Source organism: Rhamphochromis sp. 'chilingali' (genome assembly GCF_963969265.1).
Source record: "Rhamphochromis sp. 'chilingali' genome assembly, chromosome: 1".
Classification (NCBI taxonomy): Eukaryota; Metazoa; Chordata; class Actinopteri; order Cichliformes; family Cichlidae; genus Rhamphochromis; species Rhamphochromis sp. 'chilingali'.
In genome coordinates, this window is record NC_137929.1 from 25,932,456 (window position 1) to 25,950,218 (window position 17,763).

General features: G+C 41.1%; 1 protein-coding gene and 1 long non-coding RNA gene across 3 annotated transcripts in view; one reads left to right on the top strand and one right to left on the bottom strand.

Annotated features, from left to right (window-relative positions):
• Positions 1 to 17,763, top strand: part of ppp2r5b (protein phosphatase 2, regulatory subunit B', beta) — a 49,843-nt gene that overhangs the window by 30,368 nt on the left and 1,712 nt on the right. Inside the window, exons 3-12 of one of the 2 annotated variants that reach the window (XM_080903550.1) lie at positions 717 to 818; positions 1,309 to 1,401; positions 1,752 to 1,882; positions 3,710 to 3,769; positions 8,952 to 9,060; positions 14,425 to 14,478; positions 15,726 to 15,776; positions 15,911 to 16,030; positions 16,329 to 16,456; positions 17,150 to 17,251. In XM_080903550.1, the coding sequence (XP_080759676.1) occupies positions 717 to 818; positions 1,309 to 1,401; positions 1,752 to 1,882; positions 3,710 to 3,769; positions 8,952 to 9,060; positions 14,425 to 14,478; positions 15,726 to 15,776; positions 15,911 to 16,030; positions 16,329 to 16,456; positions 17,150 to 17,251 (950 nt within the window). The remainder of the gene's footprint in view (positions 1 to 716; positions 819 to 1,308; positions 1,402 to 1,751; positions 1,883 to 3,709; positions 3,770 to 8,951; positions 9,061 to 14,424; positions 14,479 to 15,725; positions 15,777 to 15,910; positions 16,031 to 16,328; positions 16,457 to 17,149; positions 17,252 to 17,763) is intronic. The other variant, XM_080903551.1, reaches the window with a different exon arrangement.
• LOC308410315 lies at positions 10,128 to 17,244 on the bottom strand. The gene is made up of 3 exons (XR_013974154.1): positions 17,110 to 17,244; positions 15,907 to 16,033; positions 10,128 to 10,845 (listed from the first exon to the last, which is right to left on the bottom strand). It is a non-coding gene; the product is annotated as an uncharacterized lncRNA (long non-coding RNA).

Here is a 17,763-nt window from a genome sequence, read left to right on the forward strand (position 1 = left end):
TTAAAATGAAACGTGCAAATTTAAGATACTTTGATGTTCTGGACCTCTTTGATAGTCAAAGGTTTGGAGATGCACAGTAGGAAAAGTTGCAGCAGACAAACAATCTTAAAGATAGTGAGATGGAAAAATGAACAGGTTAGATGATTTCGGCCTATCCAAGATTCACACAGCGCTTTAAAATGAGCAGGTAACGACAGGGTGAGTTAAACCTTCAGATGTTCAAGTGTGACCAGCGGTAGTGGAAGTTGCTTGGAAACTGATAACATAAACCACAGAAAGACGTTTTTCCCTCATCCCAAAACGTCTTCACGCTTGCTAAGTAGATGTCAGTTGACATAAAAGATTATCACAGACACCCACCAAACACAACAGCTTTACTCCTGGAAACGTTCCATCGGAAGGAGAATTGTTTCATTGTTGCAGCGACTTTTCCGAGAGTTAAAGTGACACAAACGTCCTCAAACTGCAGGTGATTACTGAAGGTAACAAGGCTGCCACGTCCATTATGCGATAGAGTATTAAAAACGATTCATCGCCTGCTTTCATCTCTGAATTATTGCCCATTAAATCCACAATTGGCGAGAATGCATTATTTATTCTTCACTAATCTCTTTTTCTTCTTCCTCCTCCCTTTGCATTTTCATCTTTTCTACTTCCTGTCTCTCTACTTCACACTACCTCCTTCTCCTTGCCTGCGTTTATGATTTTTTTTCCAGATCTCGGTAAATATCTTCAGGACTCTCCCACCCAGCGAGAATCCAGAGTTTGACCCTGAGGAAGATGAGCCGACACTGGAAGCCTCCTGGCCACACCTGCAGGTACACACCATACATCCGTGTGACATGCAGTCACGTGTTGCTGGAGATTTACAAGACTTCATCTAAGTTAACATGAAGGTGTAATGGGAAAAAAAGCACAGTTCAGGCAAAATATGCCTTTAGCACTGTTAATTCTCTCACAGTGGGGTTAAATTGCTTTTAATGCTGTGTTGAGTGTTTACCTCATTTAGATCATTTAAATGTTGGCTCAAGTTTTATGCCAACACATTATGAGTTTAGCCAGCATCAATAACAAATGCAAATCCTGCAAAAAAAACCCACAAATCCTGCATAGACTCGATGTTTACCCAGATGACATTTAGACATGATGTACAGTCACTTTACAGCATCTTCAGGAAGAGATGAGTCAAAATGCGTGTGTGTCTTTGAAAGAATAGTTTGACATTTTGGATGCCACACTATCCACTGAAGATAAAAACACAGACACGCCAAATGTTGTGTAATGTTGTGGTGTTTGTTCCTCTTTCAGCTGGTGTATGAGTTCTTTCTGCGTTTCCTGGAGAGCCCGGACTTCCAGCCCTCCATGGCCAAACGCTACGTGGACCAGAAGTTTGTCTTGCAGGTAATCCTTTCCTCTTCATCTTCTGGAAAGATGCAAAACCAAAGCTTTGAAGGTGTAAAGAAATGAAGCCCTTCTCTTAAACATGCAGCTGTACTTCTCAAATTTCATCAACTATGACCTCTCAGTGCATGTATTAAAAATTGACTTTTTTTATGTTTAATGTGTTATTAACTGTTATTGTAATATTCATCCTGCTGCATTTGGTACAAATGTTTGATTTTTCTCCAGAAGCTGAAGTTTGAGAGACTAATTGTAAGAGTGAGGAGGTCAGAATTAGAGCGCAGTACTCACAGGTACAGACTTTCATTCATAGCAAATGTGTGTGTGTGTGTGTGTGTGTGTGTGAGTAGCTCCTGGAGTTGTTTGACAGCGAGGACCCGAGGGAGAGGGAGTACCTAAAGACCATCCTGCACCGCGTCTACGGAAAACTGCTGGGCCTCCGAGCCTACATCCGCAAACAGATCAACAACATCTTCCTCAGGTACAAGCTACACCAAACCTCCATCCAACCCATGCTCATGATTTAAAAACGAATAATTCAACATCACATGACAGTCAAAGACGATGAGCAGGAAGGGGAGCGGGCTCAGAAACCACGTTTTGTGCATCTATCCTGCATAAATGATAATTATGCTACAGCCACAAAATGACCTCCGAGTTAGTACTTAAACCAGCGTGCACCTTGTGAGAATACTTGTCAAATGCTGGCTCTTTGTATCTCTAATTGAGGTTATAGCCTGAGCTCCAAAGGAGCTATTGCTCTTCTGCAAGAACAAACTTGGTTTATTGGTTTGGCTCTACTTTGCCAAGCCCTTACAGGGGTTTGCATGCTGTGTTAATTCAGAAAGAAACGAAAAGATCTTTTGGATCCTGCAGCAGTTCATTGTAGTGTCTGCTTGGTATTTTTGTTGTACTAGAACTTCTAGTTTATAAAGGAAATTATTAAGAGTGAAAACAGGACTGTTAATGTAACTAGTGTTGTAGCAAAAAGGTCAAATCTAGCTTTAATCTTTAATCAGTTGTATTCTTTCTCCTACAAACACAACATGAATGTGTTCAGCTCACTGAATGTTCATCCTACATGTGTCCTAAATCACAGATTGATCAATCAGTCGTGAAGATGATTATAGAAGATTATATTGGTTCAAAATTGACAAAAAGATGTAAGACTTGGAAACTATGATTCTTACAAGTGTGATGTTGATTGTCGACACATAGAAAGTACTGTGGAAACATTTAAAACATCACGTCACACATGACCTCTCTGACCTGTCCTTCAAGGTCGATCGATTGATCTGAAAGTCAAAGCGATAATAACGCTCTACAGAGCTATTTAAAAATATGTTTCTTATTGCCGTTGTTTGTACTGGCATCATATAGGTATACAGGAAATGATATGTGGTCATTCTAAACAGTAAATTACTTCATAGAATGTCTTTTACCATTAAAACTATGTTTTAAATTCTACTGCCTTTGTTTGTGTTGGTAACATTTGATACTGAATGATACTGTTATATGAGCCTTTCTTTCAAGATTCCCCAGGATGGGTTTTTAAGACAGTATAAATATAATAATCTTTAATTATAAAATGTAACTATAACAAAAACATTATTATACTCAAAATTATTTGAAGTATTTTCATGTCTTTTGTCTTGTGTCCCTCAAACCTAACTAGTCATGGCAGATGGCTGGTTGTCCCAAAGGCTTCTTCCTGTTAAAAGGGAGTTTGTCATTCCCACTGTCACCAGTGTTTCTGTATCATTGTAGGGTCTTTACCTTACAATATAAAGTGCTTTGAGGTGACTGCTGTTGTGATTTTGTGCGATATAAATAAAACAAAATAAAATTGAATTGAAAATATTAAAATAGGTTTAACAAGCCTGCACTTTGCTCTTCTTTTTTCTGCACTACAAACTTTTTAAAGTACGTTAAAAACTATGTTAAAAGAGAACAAAGAAAACAAAATGCAATACTTTTCTTTTAAATAGTGATACTGCCCAGAGAGTGAGCTGCCTCAGTGAAGGCGCTTCTTGCTTTTCATTTTTTCCTTTTGCTGAATGTAGTTTCAGCTAAAATGTGTATAAACTTCACATTCAACTGTGAATGTCACGGAGGTGTGCTTCAGACATGGTTTGATAGGAAATTTGTGAATACTAGCAACTTTCATGCACGCACAGGTCATTTTACAGGAAGATAAAACTGTTTATTTAATGTTTATCTAATTCCTGTTTTTAGTGTTGTTTAACTATCAGCTGTAGCTTGATTTAATAGTGCTTTTGCCTGTGTGTGTCCTGTCTCTGACCTTCAGGTTCATATATGAAACTGAGCACTTCAATGGAGTTGCGGAACTGTTGGAAATCCTCGGCAGGTTTGTCTGCAAAAGCACACGTTTGAACTATACGCTGCTGCTGTGCTGCACACACACACATATACTCTATACTTGCCAGCTGTTCCTGTTTATGAGACAGCCGGCACCAAAAACTGGTTACAAAGCACAGCCGCTGCTGCATCTGCACGGCACATAAAACAATATGCATTTTTATTTTTCCTTCTTTCTTATCAAGTAAAGACAACCCAGGGTGACGGCAAGGGAAATGAGAGTAAGCAAGGGAGGGGAATGAGTAAAGGGGTGAGGTGGGCGATGGTGCAGAAAGGAGAGAAGCGGGAGGAGGTGGGGGTTAAAGATATAAACGAAATATGACTCACAGGTTTGTTTAATTTCTTGCCTTCTTTTGTGAGGGAAAATATGAGGAAGACAGAAATGAAGAGGCAGCGAAGAAGAAAGGCAAACTGATAAACAAACACGTGTTTCTTATGTTGAGCCTCACATGTAAACAACCAGGAGCAAGAATGGACGAATCAGTGAAATGTGCATGCTGTCATTGTGAGATATAAAAAACTACTATCAACACCGTGTCTTCGTGGTAGCTGCTGAGCTTGTGGTTAGCCTAGCATATCAGACTAGGTTAAGGAGAAAGCGATAGCCTGGCTTTGTCCAAGATGGGGGAAAAAAGCCTCTTTATCAACACCTGTGGACCCGTTATGGTTACATTTGATATTCTAAGCAATAATATTTAGCAATAGACTTTATTTCCTAAGGAGACTAAGGTCAAGCGACATCTCCCCACTCTTTTGGACAAAGTGTCATACAGGGGTGGCCAGTGCTCTGTTTTTGCTGTGGACTGTGGTCTGCTGGTGCGGACACCTTTCCCCTGTGACAGGGGCAGAGTAGACAAACTTATCGAGAAAGCCGGCTCAGTGGTCGGTTCTGATCTTGAGACAGTCCAGCAGGTGGCCATGAGAAGAATGCTCTCAAATCAGTTATGATCAACACCCACTCCATGCGCTGGTAGTTATAGAGTAATAGCACAGTAGCACCTTCTGTCAAAGACTGATTGCACCAAGGTGCAAGACTGAGTACCTCTGGAGGTCCTTTATACCAGCTCCTGTAAGACTGTTCAGTGTACAATAATAATAATAATAGCAATAATATAGTAATAATATTTTATCCACATGTTTACATATTTGCAGATATTAGTTCTAGCTGTTTTATTTATTTGCATACATCTATTTATTGCTCTGTTGTTAATTAGCTGAAGGGGTTGTAACTTTAGAATTAGCACCAAAGAAAGAGCTACTGTTAGTATTGTTGGCTAGCAACAAATAAACATTTCCAGTCATATTGCTTTCACTCAAAAAAACCCTAAATTTGTTATCTGCAGGAGACACAAAAATAGTTCTGGATTTAAGTAGATGTACTGCTTCCAGTAGATTAGCTTAGATGCTTAGTAGCTTAGATGAGTACTTAGCATTATATCAATTTTGCACTGATGAGGATTAGGGCCACTGAAAAAAATATTTGGGGGAATTCTGACCATAATCCTCTTCTGTAGCCATGAAAGCCATTTTAAAACAGAACAGACTCCAGAGAAAAGTCTGAATTAAGTTAGCTTAATGTTTTTAGCTCATCCGGCTAAAGTACAGATGAGCTAATGTGATGGCAAGGCGCCCATCTGTCTACAGTGCAAAAGAACAGCATCCTTGCAAACAGTCATCGCATAATGAGTCTTCACTCAAACTGTTGTGAAGTAACCTGTGAGCTGATGAGTTGCAATGCTACTGATGTTCTGGTTTGATGCTGACATATAATCTAAAGCTACATAACAACCTAGCTTTTTAGCAGGCTATATAGCGGTAGCCTAATGGTCTTGTTATGCTAACAAGGGCACTCTAGTAAGTCTAAGGCAGAGAAACCCACAAAGGCACAAGTTTAAAGTCACAGACAGGGAGTAAAAGATGCACATGGCCCCCAGGATTACAGGCCCGTGGCATTGACCTCCCACATCATGAAGACCCTGGAAAGGCTCATCCTGGACCAGCTGCGACCCATAGTAAGACCACACCTGGATCCCCTTCAGTTCGCTTATCAGCCTCGTCTCGGAACTGAGGACGCCATCATCTACCTGCTCAATCGTGTCTACACCCATCTGGACCAGCCGGCGAGCACTGTGAGGGTCATGTTTTTTGACTTTTCCAGTGCTTTCAACACCATCAGGCCGACCCTCCTGGGTGATAAGTTAGCAGCGATGCAGGTGGATGCTTCTCTGGTGTCCTGGATTGTTGATTACCTGACAGGAAGACCACAATATGTACGTCTCCCACAGTGTGTGTCTGACAAGGTGATCAGCAACACAGGGGCACCACAGGGGACTGTCCTCTCCCCCTTCCTCTTCACCCTCTACACCACAGACTTCAGCCACTGCACAGAGACCTGCCATCTTCAGAAGTTTTCTGATGACTCTGCGGTGGTTGGATGCATCAGCAGGGATGATGAGACAGAGTACCGGGCTGTGGTCGACTCCTTTGTCACGTGGTGTGAGCAGAATCATCTGCAGCTCAACGTGGCAAAAACCAAGGAACTGATCGTGGACTTCAGGAAGACCAGGAAACACTTGACCCCTGTTTCAATCCAGGGGGTCAGTGTTGACATTGTGGAGGACTATAAATACCTTGGAGTACACATTGACAATAAACTGGACTGGGCTAAAAACACCACAGCACTTTACAGGAAGGGCCAGAGTCGTCTCTATTTTTTGAGGCGACTGAGGTCCTTCAACATCTGCCAGAAAATGCTGAGGATTTTCTATGAGTCTGTTGTGGCCAGTGCGATCCTCTATGCCAGGGGTGCTCACACTTTTTCCGCATGTGAGCTACTTATAAAATGACCAAGTCAAAATGATCTACCCACTATAAAAATCCAAAACATATACTTATTTATAAATATATTGAGGATTCTTTATATCTACAATGTATATACATGCATAACCGCAATATCCAATATTTCACAACACAATTAACTATGTAAATTTTTTGTCATTACCTGAGTTTACTCTGATGACTTGCACTGAATTGAATCAGCCAGGGATGCATAGTCCGGACAGTAGCTGCTGACGGCCAGGTTTAAGAGAAAAAACCGAGAGCTAAAAATTGGAGTTAACTCGCTGACTAGCTTGTCAGTTTTACTACACTTCGCGCCGCTGTTTGCGCATGCGCAGCGACCTAAGCGTCAGAAAAAATCTGCTGTCATCTGACTGGCTTCCCTGTATCAATCAAGTGACGGGATGGATGATAGGCTGGCATCTATTTTTTTAATGCCATGCGATCTACCAATACTACCTTTGCGATCGACTGGTCGATCGCGATCGACGTATTGAGCACCCCTGCTCTATGCTGTTGCATGCTGGGGGAGCAGGCTGAGGGTCGCAGGTGCCAACAGACTTAATAAACTAATCCGTAAGGCCAGCAATGTTGTGGGGATGGAGCTGGACTCCCTCAAGGTGGTGTCGGAGAGGCGGATGCTGTCCAAGATAAAGACAATGTTGGATAACACCTCCCACCCACTCCATGACATGCTGGTCAGTCACAGGAGCACGTTCAGTGAGAGACTGAGATTACCGAAAAGCACCACTGAACGACACAGGAAATCATTCCTGCCTGTGGCCATCTCCCTGTACAACGCATCCACTTAACACACTGTTTGCTGCTACAACTACACATGTTTCTTTTCCAACTATTTATTTATGAGTGACTTATGTATGTATGTATGTATATATATGTATATATTGTACTATTCTTAGTTAGTGTATTGTCTGTCTTGTCTTAATGTTGGTTTAAAATGGAGCACTGTAACAAAAAATAATTTCCCCCAGGGATCAAAAAAGTATTCTGATTCTGATTCTGATTCTGATTGACATCAGCTTCTTGATGTCGGATAGTGAAGCCTCGCTGTGAAGCTGCATCCGTGTTTTAAGTCTGTAGCCAGAGCAGATAAACAGATGTGCTAATGATAATTTAGAAATGGAAAGACTAAGACAACAACCCAAAGAAGTAATAAGCAATAAGAACGCAAACAAATCAGTATCAGAAACAATAAATATTAATCCCTCTCAAGGGAATTTCGGCTAATGGAGTCTAGCCTCTGCCCTGTGTGTTTGTCTTTCCTTGTCTGATGTTATACTTAGGAGTTAAAAAGAAGGATGTATCCAGACTGAGAGTGTTTTTTTTCCTGCCATAAGAGACCAACAGTAACTTTTCAGCTCTTAACAATAGTGAGGCGATCTCGGAAACAAGTGGCGGCTCAAGGAAGGCGAGGGAGAGGACGAGTCCAAGGTGAGGGAAAAAGGAGGAATGGAGGGATAGATGGAGCCGGAGAGGGGACGAGTGAGTGAACAGTGAGTCAGAAGTGGAGGAAGGAGGGAGCAGGAGAGGAGAGAGAGGTTTGTATTCATGTTGGTGGTAACAGAGGTATTTATAGCTCCTCCCACACATGGAGAGTGCGGGAGAGAGATGGGTGAGAGAGGATGCGGTGCATAGATAGAGGAGACGGGGAGGCGTTCAGAAAGGAAGCAGAGAGACAGATTAGAGGAACAGCAGGAGGGAGATATTACTGAAGGACTCCTCTGTTAAACTGACAACAGCGCTATTAGAAATGAAGACAGACGGACGGACTGATGCAGACAAACACATGAATCGCCCGTGAAAAAAACTGACGGGCGGCTCGTTTTACAGCTAAATGAGCGTCGCACTTTCCAAGTTTAGTTCCCACTCTTCTGCTGCTCATACTTTTCTCTCTGTGGGCAGCCGGTGCAGCTGTGAACAGAGCAGACCACGCGCTCGTCCAGTCACTCGGAAACGGACACAGTACGAAAATAGAGTCTGAGAGCACAGATGAATGCACAGGCGTACACATGTGTGACTCAGAGGAGGGTTTTTTCTTTTTTGAAGCAACACATGATGCTGTGGTGTAAATAAATATTACCATTCGCACCATTCATTGATTGAAACGTGTTCGTTAGAAGATCGCGTTTGGTAACAGGTGACCGGGATGTTTTTGGACAGGTGGCCTTAAAGTTGGAGGGTCGTGGTGCTGATTTTTAAACAGGATGACTTAAGTAAAAGGCGTACATGTGCTTTTTGTCATAAAAAAAACCCCACATACCCCCGAGAAACAACGGTCACTTTTAACTGCCTTCTCATCTCCTCTGTTCCAGCATCATAAACGGCTTCGCCCTGCCGCTGAAGTCTGAACATAAGCAGTTCCTGGTTCGGGTCCTCATCCCGCTACACACGGCAAAGTCCCTTTCCATCTTCCACGCGCAGGTCGGTGACTATCCTATTTGTGCTTTAACGTTAGACTCTTTAACAAAGCTCGGCCCTGTCGTCAGCTTCTTTTGATTTTATGTACCATGGGAAACAGTTTTCGACACCTATTTATCACCACGAATGCAGTCACATTTTTTGATGTCGTTTGATGCCCTAATTACATCCGAATGAAGAGGAGAGTATGTGTTTGAATGACTGATGTTCCTTGCAGCCGTACTTTCCTGTGTCCTTATGTGTATTTTGCTTGTATTTGTTACATTTTCAAGCAAAAATACCTGCCTTCACTCAGTTTCAGTCCATTTTAGAGGATTCTTTAGATACTTTGTTACTGTAATATACTGGGATATTTATAATTAGAGCTATTTTGTTATATTTTGTAACTTCTTAATATATTGTATTAATTAATTTAGTTTAGTTAGTTACTGTTCTTACTGTCTTGGAGCAAATGTGACCACATCATTTCCTCTGGGATTAATAAAGTACTCTGATTCTGGTACTAGCAGCCTTTCGTAAAACACATAATTTGCTCCCATTTCTTGAGCTGAATCTATGAAAACTCACACAGATAACCCAGTTTGACATGCAAAAAATAGCATTTTTTCACCATCGAGGTGATTCCCGAAGAGTATATCTTGGGAAAAATTGAGGAAGTGGGTAAGTCGTGGGGAAAAGAAGAAGTGGCAGGCCTGAAAACTATTTATAGTAGATGAGCAGTGTATAAAATTCATGTCTTAAGATAAAATTAGCAAAAAAATAAAGACCTCGCACAGGACCTGAGAGATATAGCTATCTGTAAAACATGATGGAGGCTCTGTCGTGGTTTGGGGCTGCATTTAAGTCAGGAGTATTGGAAAACTTGTCAAAACTGATCAAATTATGAACATAGAAAAGTTCTGTCAGATTTAGAGGCACCATGCAATGCCATCTGGAAAGTGGGTGATTGAAAAAGACTTAATTATTCAGCCTGACAGTGATCTCAAACAAACTCCCCATGCAGTGAAAAAACCTACTTGGACAGAAAAAACACAGTAATAATACATTTTATTTAATAAAGCACCTTTCAAAACATTCAAGGACACTGTACACAGCAGAATAGAGACAAGCAACAACAACAACAAACATAACAATTTACAAATTTATAAGGATAAAACATGGAGCAATTAAATAAAATAAATTAAAATAGCAGGATGGAAAAGCTTATGTGGAATAGGCTTTTGTGAACAGGTGAGTTTTGAGTCTGGCCTTAAAAAGAGAAAGGGAAGCGATGTTTCTCATCTCAGGAGGAAGGGAGTTCCAAAGGCGGGGGGCAGAGCGACAGAAAGCCCTGCGCCCCGTGGTAGGTAGCCGAGGGGAAGGGATGGAAAGAGAGACACCGAGCGGGAATGGTGATCTGAACCAGGTCAGAGAGGTATGAAGGCGAGAGATGATGGATAGCCTTGAATGTATACAAAAGTATCTTGAAATTGATGCGGTATTTAACCGGAAGCCAATGAAGCTGCTGCAGAACACGGGTGATGTGGTGCATAGAAGGGGTCCTGGTGATAATATGGGCAGCAGAGTTCAGGTCACGTTGAAGCTTATGGAGAGATTTTTGACTAAGACCAAAAAGAAGAGAGTTGCAGTAGTCGATCCGGGAAGTGACCAGGCTATGAACAGGAATGGCAGTGGCGTGTGGGGAGAGAAAAGGATGGAGACGACTAATGTTATGAGTAGTGAAGCAGCGTCAGTCGTGGATTGGCCTCCCCAGAGCCCAGACATCAACATAGAGCAGTGTGAGATCATCTTGACAGAGAACAGAACAGATCTTTCAGTCCCCTTCAGGAAAACTGGAGAATTATTCCTTAAGACTACTTAAAGAAATTATTACAAGAAAGCTTACCTCACAAGTAAGTGTTTAACAATCAAGGTGGTCATACCAAAAATTAACTTTTAAACTTTTTAGAATTGCACAAACTCTGTTTTTGCCTGATATACTGTATTTCTTTCTATTTGTGTTTCAACTGGTTTGAATAAAATAACATATAAAAAATGAAGGGTAGCTCAAGACTTTTGCACAGTTTTATATTCATGTCTTTGTAAACTAAATCTATAGAAAAAGATCTCCAGGTAGAAGCAAGCTTGTTGCTTTTATTCTTGACAGACACTTTAATCGGCTATCCTAAACTCTACCTGTCACCATGACCATTGTCTGATTGGTCTCCTGCACTTAAAAACATCTAAACAAACATCTGGCTTGAATATATGTATGAACCCAAGAAGAAGTAAGTGAGCTTAATGTGTCTAAAATTGTTCCTGGTAATACTTAGACATTTTAGCAATGTGTCAAATGTACCACTAGGAGGCAGGGTTGAGTCACAGATAGTGCCGCTGAGAGACGCACTCACATCTGAGTTACATTCGTGTGTGAGTGCCTTTGATTTTTTTTGGTGTTTGTGTACGAGTATGTGTGTCTGGGTTATTATAATACTTGGTGACACAGATGGCTGCCAGTCTATTGTGTTTGTGCACGCCTGTGCATTTTATTTGTGCCATACTTTGTTTGCTTATGCAGAAGATACAGTTTGTTCCCCACAAAATGTGTGTCTGTGTGTATTCTGGGTCTCAGCATCACTGTGCCCTACATTTCTCCCCATCTCTCCTCTCCCTGTGGTTCACACACATAAATTATTCACACACTCACACACACTCGGTTTGACAGGGTCACGGGAGAAGCAGGGTCTTGTGGATGGCAGTTTTGTACTCAGTAGGTGTGGCTGTTCAGGACTGACCTAGTTCTGGATGCCGGTATCAAAATATGATATCACAGCAAACTGTTTAAACATCTTAGAAGATGAGCACTGAAATACATTTGAATGTATTGATATCACTGACTTAGAGTATGTGGCCCCAGTGTGGGTTCAGTAAAGCTAATCATCTATTCAGCCATCCATTTTCCTAACAGCTTCTCTCACTTAGGGTTACAGGGGGCTGGGCTGGAGTCTCTCGAAACTATCATAGGGAGTGGAAGCAGGTTACACTCTGGAGGTCACCAGCCCATCGTGTGGCTAGCACAGACAGATAATCACACTCTCACATTCACACCTACGGCCAGTTTAAAATCACAGCTTAAACTGAGCTTCACGACTTTGGCTGTCTGATGAAAATAACACAAGTAACATCAGTAACATGTCCACATCGTCTCACACAAACATGTTTCATTAAATGCAGATATATTTGCTTCAACATAAATTAAACACAACATTGCTAAACAATTTTTCTCTTATTTGGCTGCTGCAAGCTTCTTAAAACAACAATGGATTGTGTTTCAGCAGTAGATATAAACTCATATACAGGAACAGGAACTTCCAGGGTGGCAAGTGTTTATGATCGGAATCTGATTATAAAATGGGGAAGCAAGGGATGCAGTACGGGGGCTTTTTTATTATTCACTTGTGCACTGGCAAAATTATTCATGAACACAAATGGAGTTCTCTGCTCTCCTAACCCCTTAACCATTACCAGTCATTAACTGTGTCACCAGTGTAATTAAAAAGTGTGTTCCTTAGCGATTTATGGCTGTTATTTTCGGCTGCAGGTCCATGGACTACTGTTTGCAGCTCAGATTTTAAAAATATACATATTTTCATTTCTTAAGCATATAGTTAGGCTTTGAGCAGTTACTGTGGATACTGAAGTGTGAGATGTACTGAAGTGACTGAAGTCTATCATTATTTGATAGTAATAACTTTATTTTTATGAACCAACCTTCTTGGACGGTCTCATTCCTCTGATTTCAGTATTTTTATTTTCTTTAATTCCAAAGTGTGGAAACAGTATAGAGACACTACAAAGATGATTTGGTCATAGGCTTTATTTAGCTGTAATATTTGTATTCCAATACTGTATTTAAAGAGCAAAAAACTGATATGCTATAAGTTAATTCTCACATGTGCAACCAGAAAAAGTTTTAGGCCTCTTAGCTTGACATGTTCCAGTCATTGCTAACTGGACACAGGCATGCGCATGAAATAGACAGATTTCAATGGAACCAGGGGCAAGCAGAGCTGCTTTTAGAGACACTAGCCAACTGTGGCCAGAAGATGACAGTAATTTAAAAGATGGTGCAAACAGGCAATGAGAGAAGCTTATGGAACAGATTGTTTGAGATGCAAGGACAGAGATAGCACTCACTTGGGTTTTAATTCATGTCTTTTGCTCGGTTTTTTTGGGCAAGCAGGGCTTGCCTTGCATTTCCATTATCAAGTAGAGCTGACTTCAGCTCCAAAAATAGAGCTTAATTTGACCTGTCACCCTGACAAATCAATATCAGTAAAATCTTTACAAAGGTCCACAGAAGTCTACTACATAATCCCTGCCTAACAATGACCTCATGCAACCGCAAACCTTGACTCGACAGCAGAATCCAATGTCATATTTACCCCAAGTTTCTCAAACGCCTCACTAATGCTTTAAATAGTTTGCCCACTTTATTTTAATCCTCTTCTTTTCTCCTGCTTTCTTTATATTCCAGCTTTCAACACTTCCTTTTTTAGCCGCCACTCCCTCTTACACTGTATTTTTGTAAACATGTTGTGCCACGGGTGCAGCAATAGGAAAGTCTTGGATGAAGGGAGAGAAGAAGATGAACAAGAAAGATAGCCAGTATGGAGAAAAAGGGAGATTAGACAGAAAAATCTGTAAGAGATGAAAGCTCAGACAGTGAGGCAGACAATGATGCTGCAGTTCAACAAGGTGGCAAAGGAAGGAACAACAAAGAAGAAAACTGTCCTACAAAAAGATCTAAAAACATCATCAATAATATGACAGTATAATCCCAAAAAACTTTTAATTGAGTCACTTCGGCTCTAACTTATGAAGATAAAATGAACCACTAGTGTAATACTGGGAACCAGTCAAAGGATAGACGGAGGGGGAGAGACAAGAGGTCTAACCTCTATCTCACATTGCCCTTAAGGGACTTTGCGTGTGTGACATCACTCCTTCCGAAGTAAACACACGTACACACAGTCTCCGTCGCCACGGTGCCCACTCGCCACGGCAACCGGCCTGGGCGGAGGGGGCAACCGCAGAACACACATATGCAAACACACAAATGCACACACAATATCAGAATAATAGGAAATGATTGCCGCTAATATAAGAGGAGACAAAAGCTGATGTAGCTGCAGACACACACTCACACGTACGCGCACTCGCGCACATTTGGAAAACTTGTCTTTCCGATCTTTAGCAGTGTGTAATCCTGAGGGATAAGTGCTAAATTCCCCATTGTCTCGTTGACAGCGCCAGAGAGAGAGAGAGTGCGTAGGTGTGAGTGTGACAGTTTGTGTGTGCGTAACCCCGTGTTCTCTGTCGTTACAGCTGGCCTACTGTGTGGTGCAGTTTATGGAGAAAGATGCCACAGTCACTGAATATGTAAGACTGCTTCTTCATTCGCTGTACTTATTCCAACACGTTTTATAAAGATTTTCAGTTTTTTCCTAAGAACTGAAAATATGGGAGAAAATAATGCATGTGAATAATCATAGACGCTTTAAAGCTGTATGAATCATTTCTTTAAGGTAAACAGTGGGTCATCTGACTATTTGTGAAGTGAGGAAAGACAACTGTAGAGATAAACTCACAAAAAGTTATTGGACGAATTGAATTTCATTTATAAACCATCAAAACAAAGTCGCCTGAAAGCGTTCTTAATTGCAAAGTAAAGACCGGCAAAAATACGACCTGATATCACCACAAAGTGTGTCCATGTCACGCTTTTCCTCTCCAAAACGCGAAGGGAAAAAACACGCAGAAGTTGCAGTAAGTTGCAAACAATGAAAGTTGCAAACAATATAATAATCATGCGAAAGCTTTAAACTGACATTATTGACACATTTACATGTAAACACATATTAACTTAATCATTTTTGACTATTAAGAACCCTGAAATATACTCTATATGTTTTTTGATTTCTTGGCTTTAAAGATATTATCTCCCCCTGCTGGTGCTGCAACATGCGTGCATGTCTATTTCACATTTTGGAGAGGCAAAGCATGGACACGGTGGACCGGTGTGTCTATTACACGTTTTGCTGATACTGGGTTGAATAATACAGAGGAAACTCTAACAATCAGATGAGCCCCTATGAGCAAACACTTGGCGACAGTGGGAAAGAAAAACTCTCAGCGAGGGGCAGCCATATGTTGTGAATTTCCTGAAACTAAGTCATTTGATCTTTTTCTGATTTGATTTTGGGGCCCACAACTTCATTATTTTGGTTTAGATATGCTTCTGTTCACACTTTACAGGAAATTCAAAATTATTCTGAACATTTAGCTGCACGCCTTTTTAGTTTTACTCCCCGAAGAAACCAGTTTAAAATGTTTTAAAAAAATCTTTCTCTTTTTTTTTTTTTTGCCTTTTTAATAATAACCAAAATAACCGCATGATCCTAGACTTTAGACAGATAGCAAGTAGGAGTTTTAAGCAGCATGGTTAATGTTACCCATGCAGCCAGCTGAGAGTCAGTGAAAACTTAAAGACATTATTCTTAATGCAAAAGCCAGAGCATGGAAATGACTCATTGGAGATGGTAGAGATGGATGTCAGCCAGCTACCCTGCTGAGCTAATGGCTTCAGTGTTTATTTCTCTTAACATGTGCTCATATTTGCTCTGCAGATCATCAGAGGGCTGCTCAAGTACTGGCCTAAAACCTGCACGCAGAAAGAGGTGAGACCGATGACGACGAAAAAGCTGTTGATGTTTCTTTCTCCTCAACTGTTGCATCGCTGCAACTGTGTCGATTTAACTCATCCTTCCCTATCTCTCTGTATCTGCATTTTAAAAAATGTGCACGCACTTAGGTGATGTTCCTGGGGGAGATCGAGGAGATCCTGGATGTGATAGAGCCATCTCAGTTCATGCGGATTCAGGAGCCGCTCTTCAAGCAGATAGCAGCCTGCATCTCCAGTCCTCACTTCCAGGTGCTAAAATAACGCAGAAGTGGAAACAATAACCACAGAAGTCACTCACAGATTAAAACCGCTTTGGGTGTAGACAGGATTAAAACAAATGTGATTATAGTAATCTGATTACCTCCAGGTATTAGGCTGGAAAATCAGTTACTTCTTAGACGAATCAGTTTAATAAAAAGAATGTTGCACAACTCTGATGAAAGAAAATCAACTCTTCTTTGTGCCCGTGTGTGTGTGTGTGTGTGTGTGTGTGTGTGTGTGTGTGTGTGTGTGTGTGTGTGTGTGTGTGTGTGTGTGTGTGTTTTAGGTAGCGGAGCGGGCTCTTTACTTCTGGAACAATGAATACATCCTCAGTCTGATTGAGGAAAACTGTCAAGTCATCCTTCCACTGGTGTTCGCTACCCTCTACAGAGTCTCCAAGGAGCACTGGAACCAGTCAGTGGCACGCATAACCACTCCCATCGTAACTTTTTGTTTAGAGCTTAACCTCTGTTACGAGCAAATATCACAACTTGTCCAGTCAGAGGGTGAAAAGGGTCATGATGGGTTCACAGGCTTAGTCGTTAGCTTCAAGTCCTTATGAATACAGCCTGATGTTCACTTTCAATTTATGGTCCCATTAGAGTCAAAAAGGAGTCTGCAGCCGTGTGGCTCATACGATGATACGCCACGAGCGTGCATAACCCTCCGTTTCTCACTGAGATCTGCTCCTCATTCGTAATATTCAGTTACAAACCCCCAAGATGGCAACATGTAAAATACTCAGGCCAAAGCTTTCCAGCTTAAAGTAGGCAGGGGCTGGTTTCCATCTTTTATATTCAGTCTATGAGTTTAGTCTGTTAGTGGCGAGTTCATTTGGGAAGATCTTTTGTCATATTTTAGGCTACAAATTAGTTGAATAATGAAAATAATTGTTGGTAGGAACCCTTAAGTTAGCCATAACAGAAGTCCTTTTATTCTTGTCTTTATCACACACAGTATTCAGACCCTGATACTATACTGCCATATTACTATACAAGCTCCTGTTACGTTTCACTATTCATTTAAATTTTTAGGTACACACCAAATGACTTTTTTCATATTCTCACCATCATTGAAGCATTTGATGACCCATCTGTGTTTCTCCAGGACCATCGTGTCTCTGATTTACAACGTGCTGAAGACCTTCATGGAGATGAACAGCAAACTCTTTGATGACCTCACTGCCTCCTACAAAGTGGAGAAACAGAAGTGAGTGTGACTCACTGCTTTTGTGCGTGTCTTTGTGTCACTGGATACGACGGTGACAACAAGAGGAAGAAACTAAGAACTAAGTCATTTTTTAGGCGGCGTTTCTTCCATTATCTGTCACATTGTATTTCACGTTGTAAGTATGTATCGCTTAGGTCATCTTTTGGACACGGATCACATCATAATTCCAGCCTCAACCTCAAGATAGTAGATACCAGAGGAAAATAAAATCTACAGGGATAGTTCAGCAGTTTGATCATCTCTTAATGAAAAGACACGTTTTATTTGTTAAGTGATGAAGTAAAGACTGGATGAATTTATCTAAGTTTAGCTTAGGATAGAAAATTTGGACCCTGTTATTCACGAACTAGATCTAGAATTACATATCTGTAAGAATTAGCATTTTAATAGAAGCTGAAATTAGAGTCAGGGATGACAGTCCGATATAAATCAACGGTCCCCAACCCCCGAGTCGTTTGGTACTGGGCCGTGAGAGTTGAGGCCCGGTACCA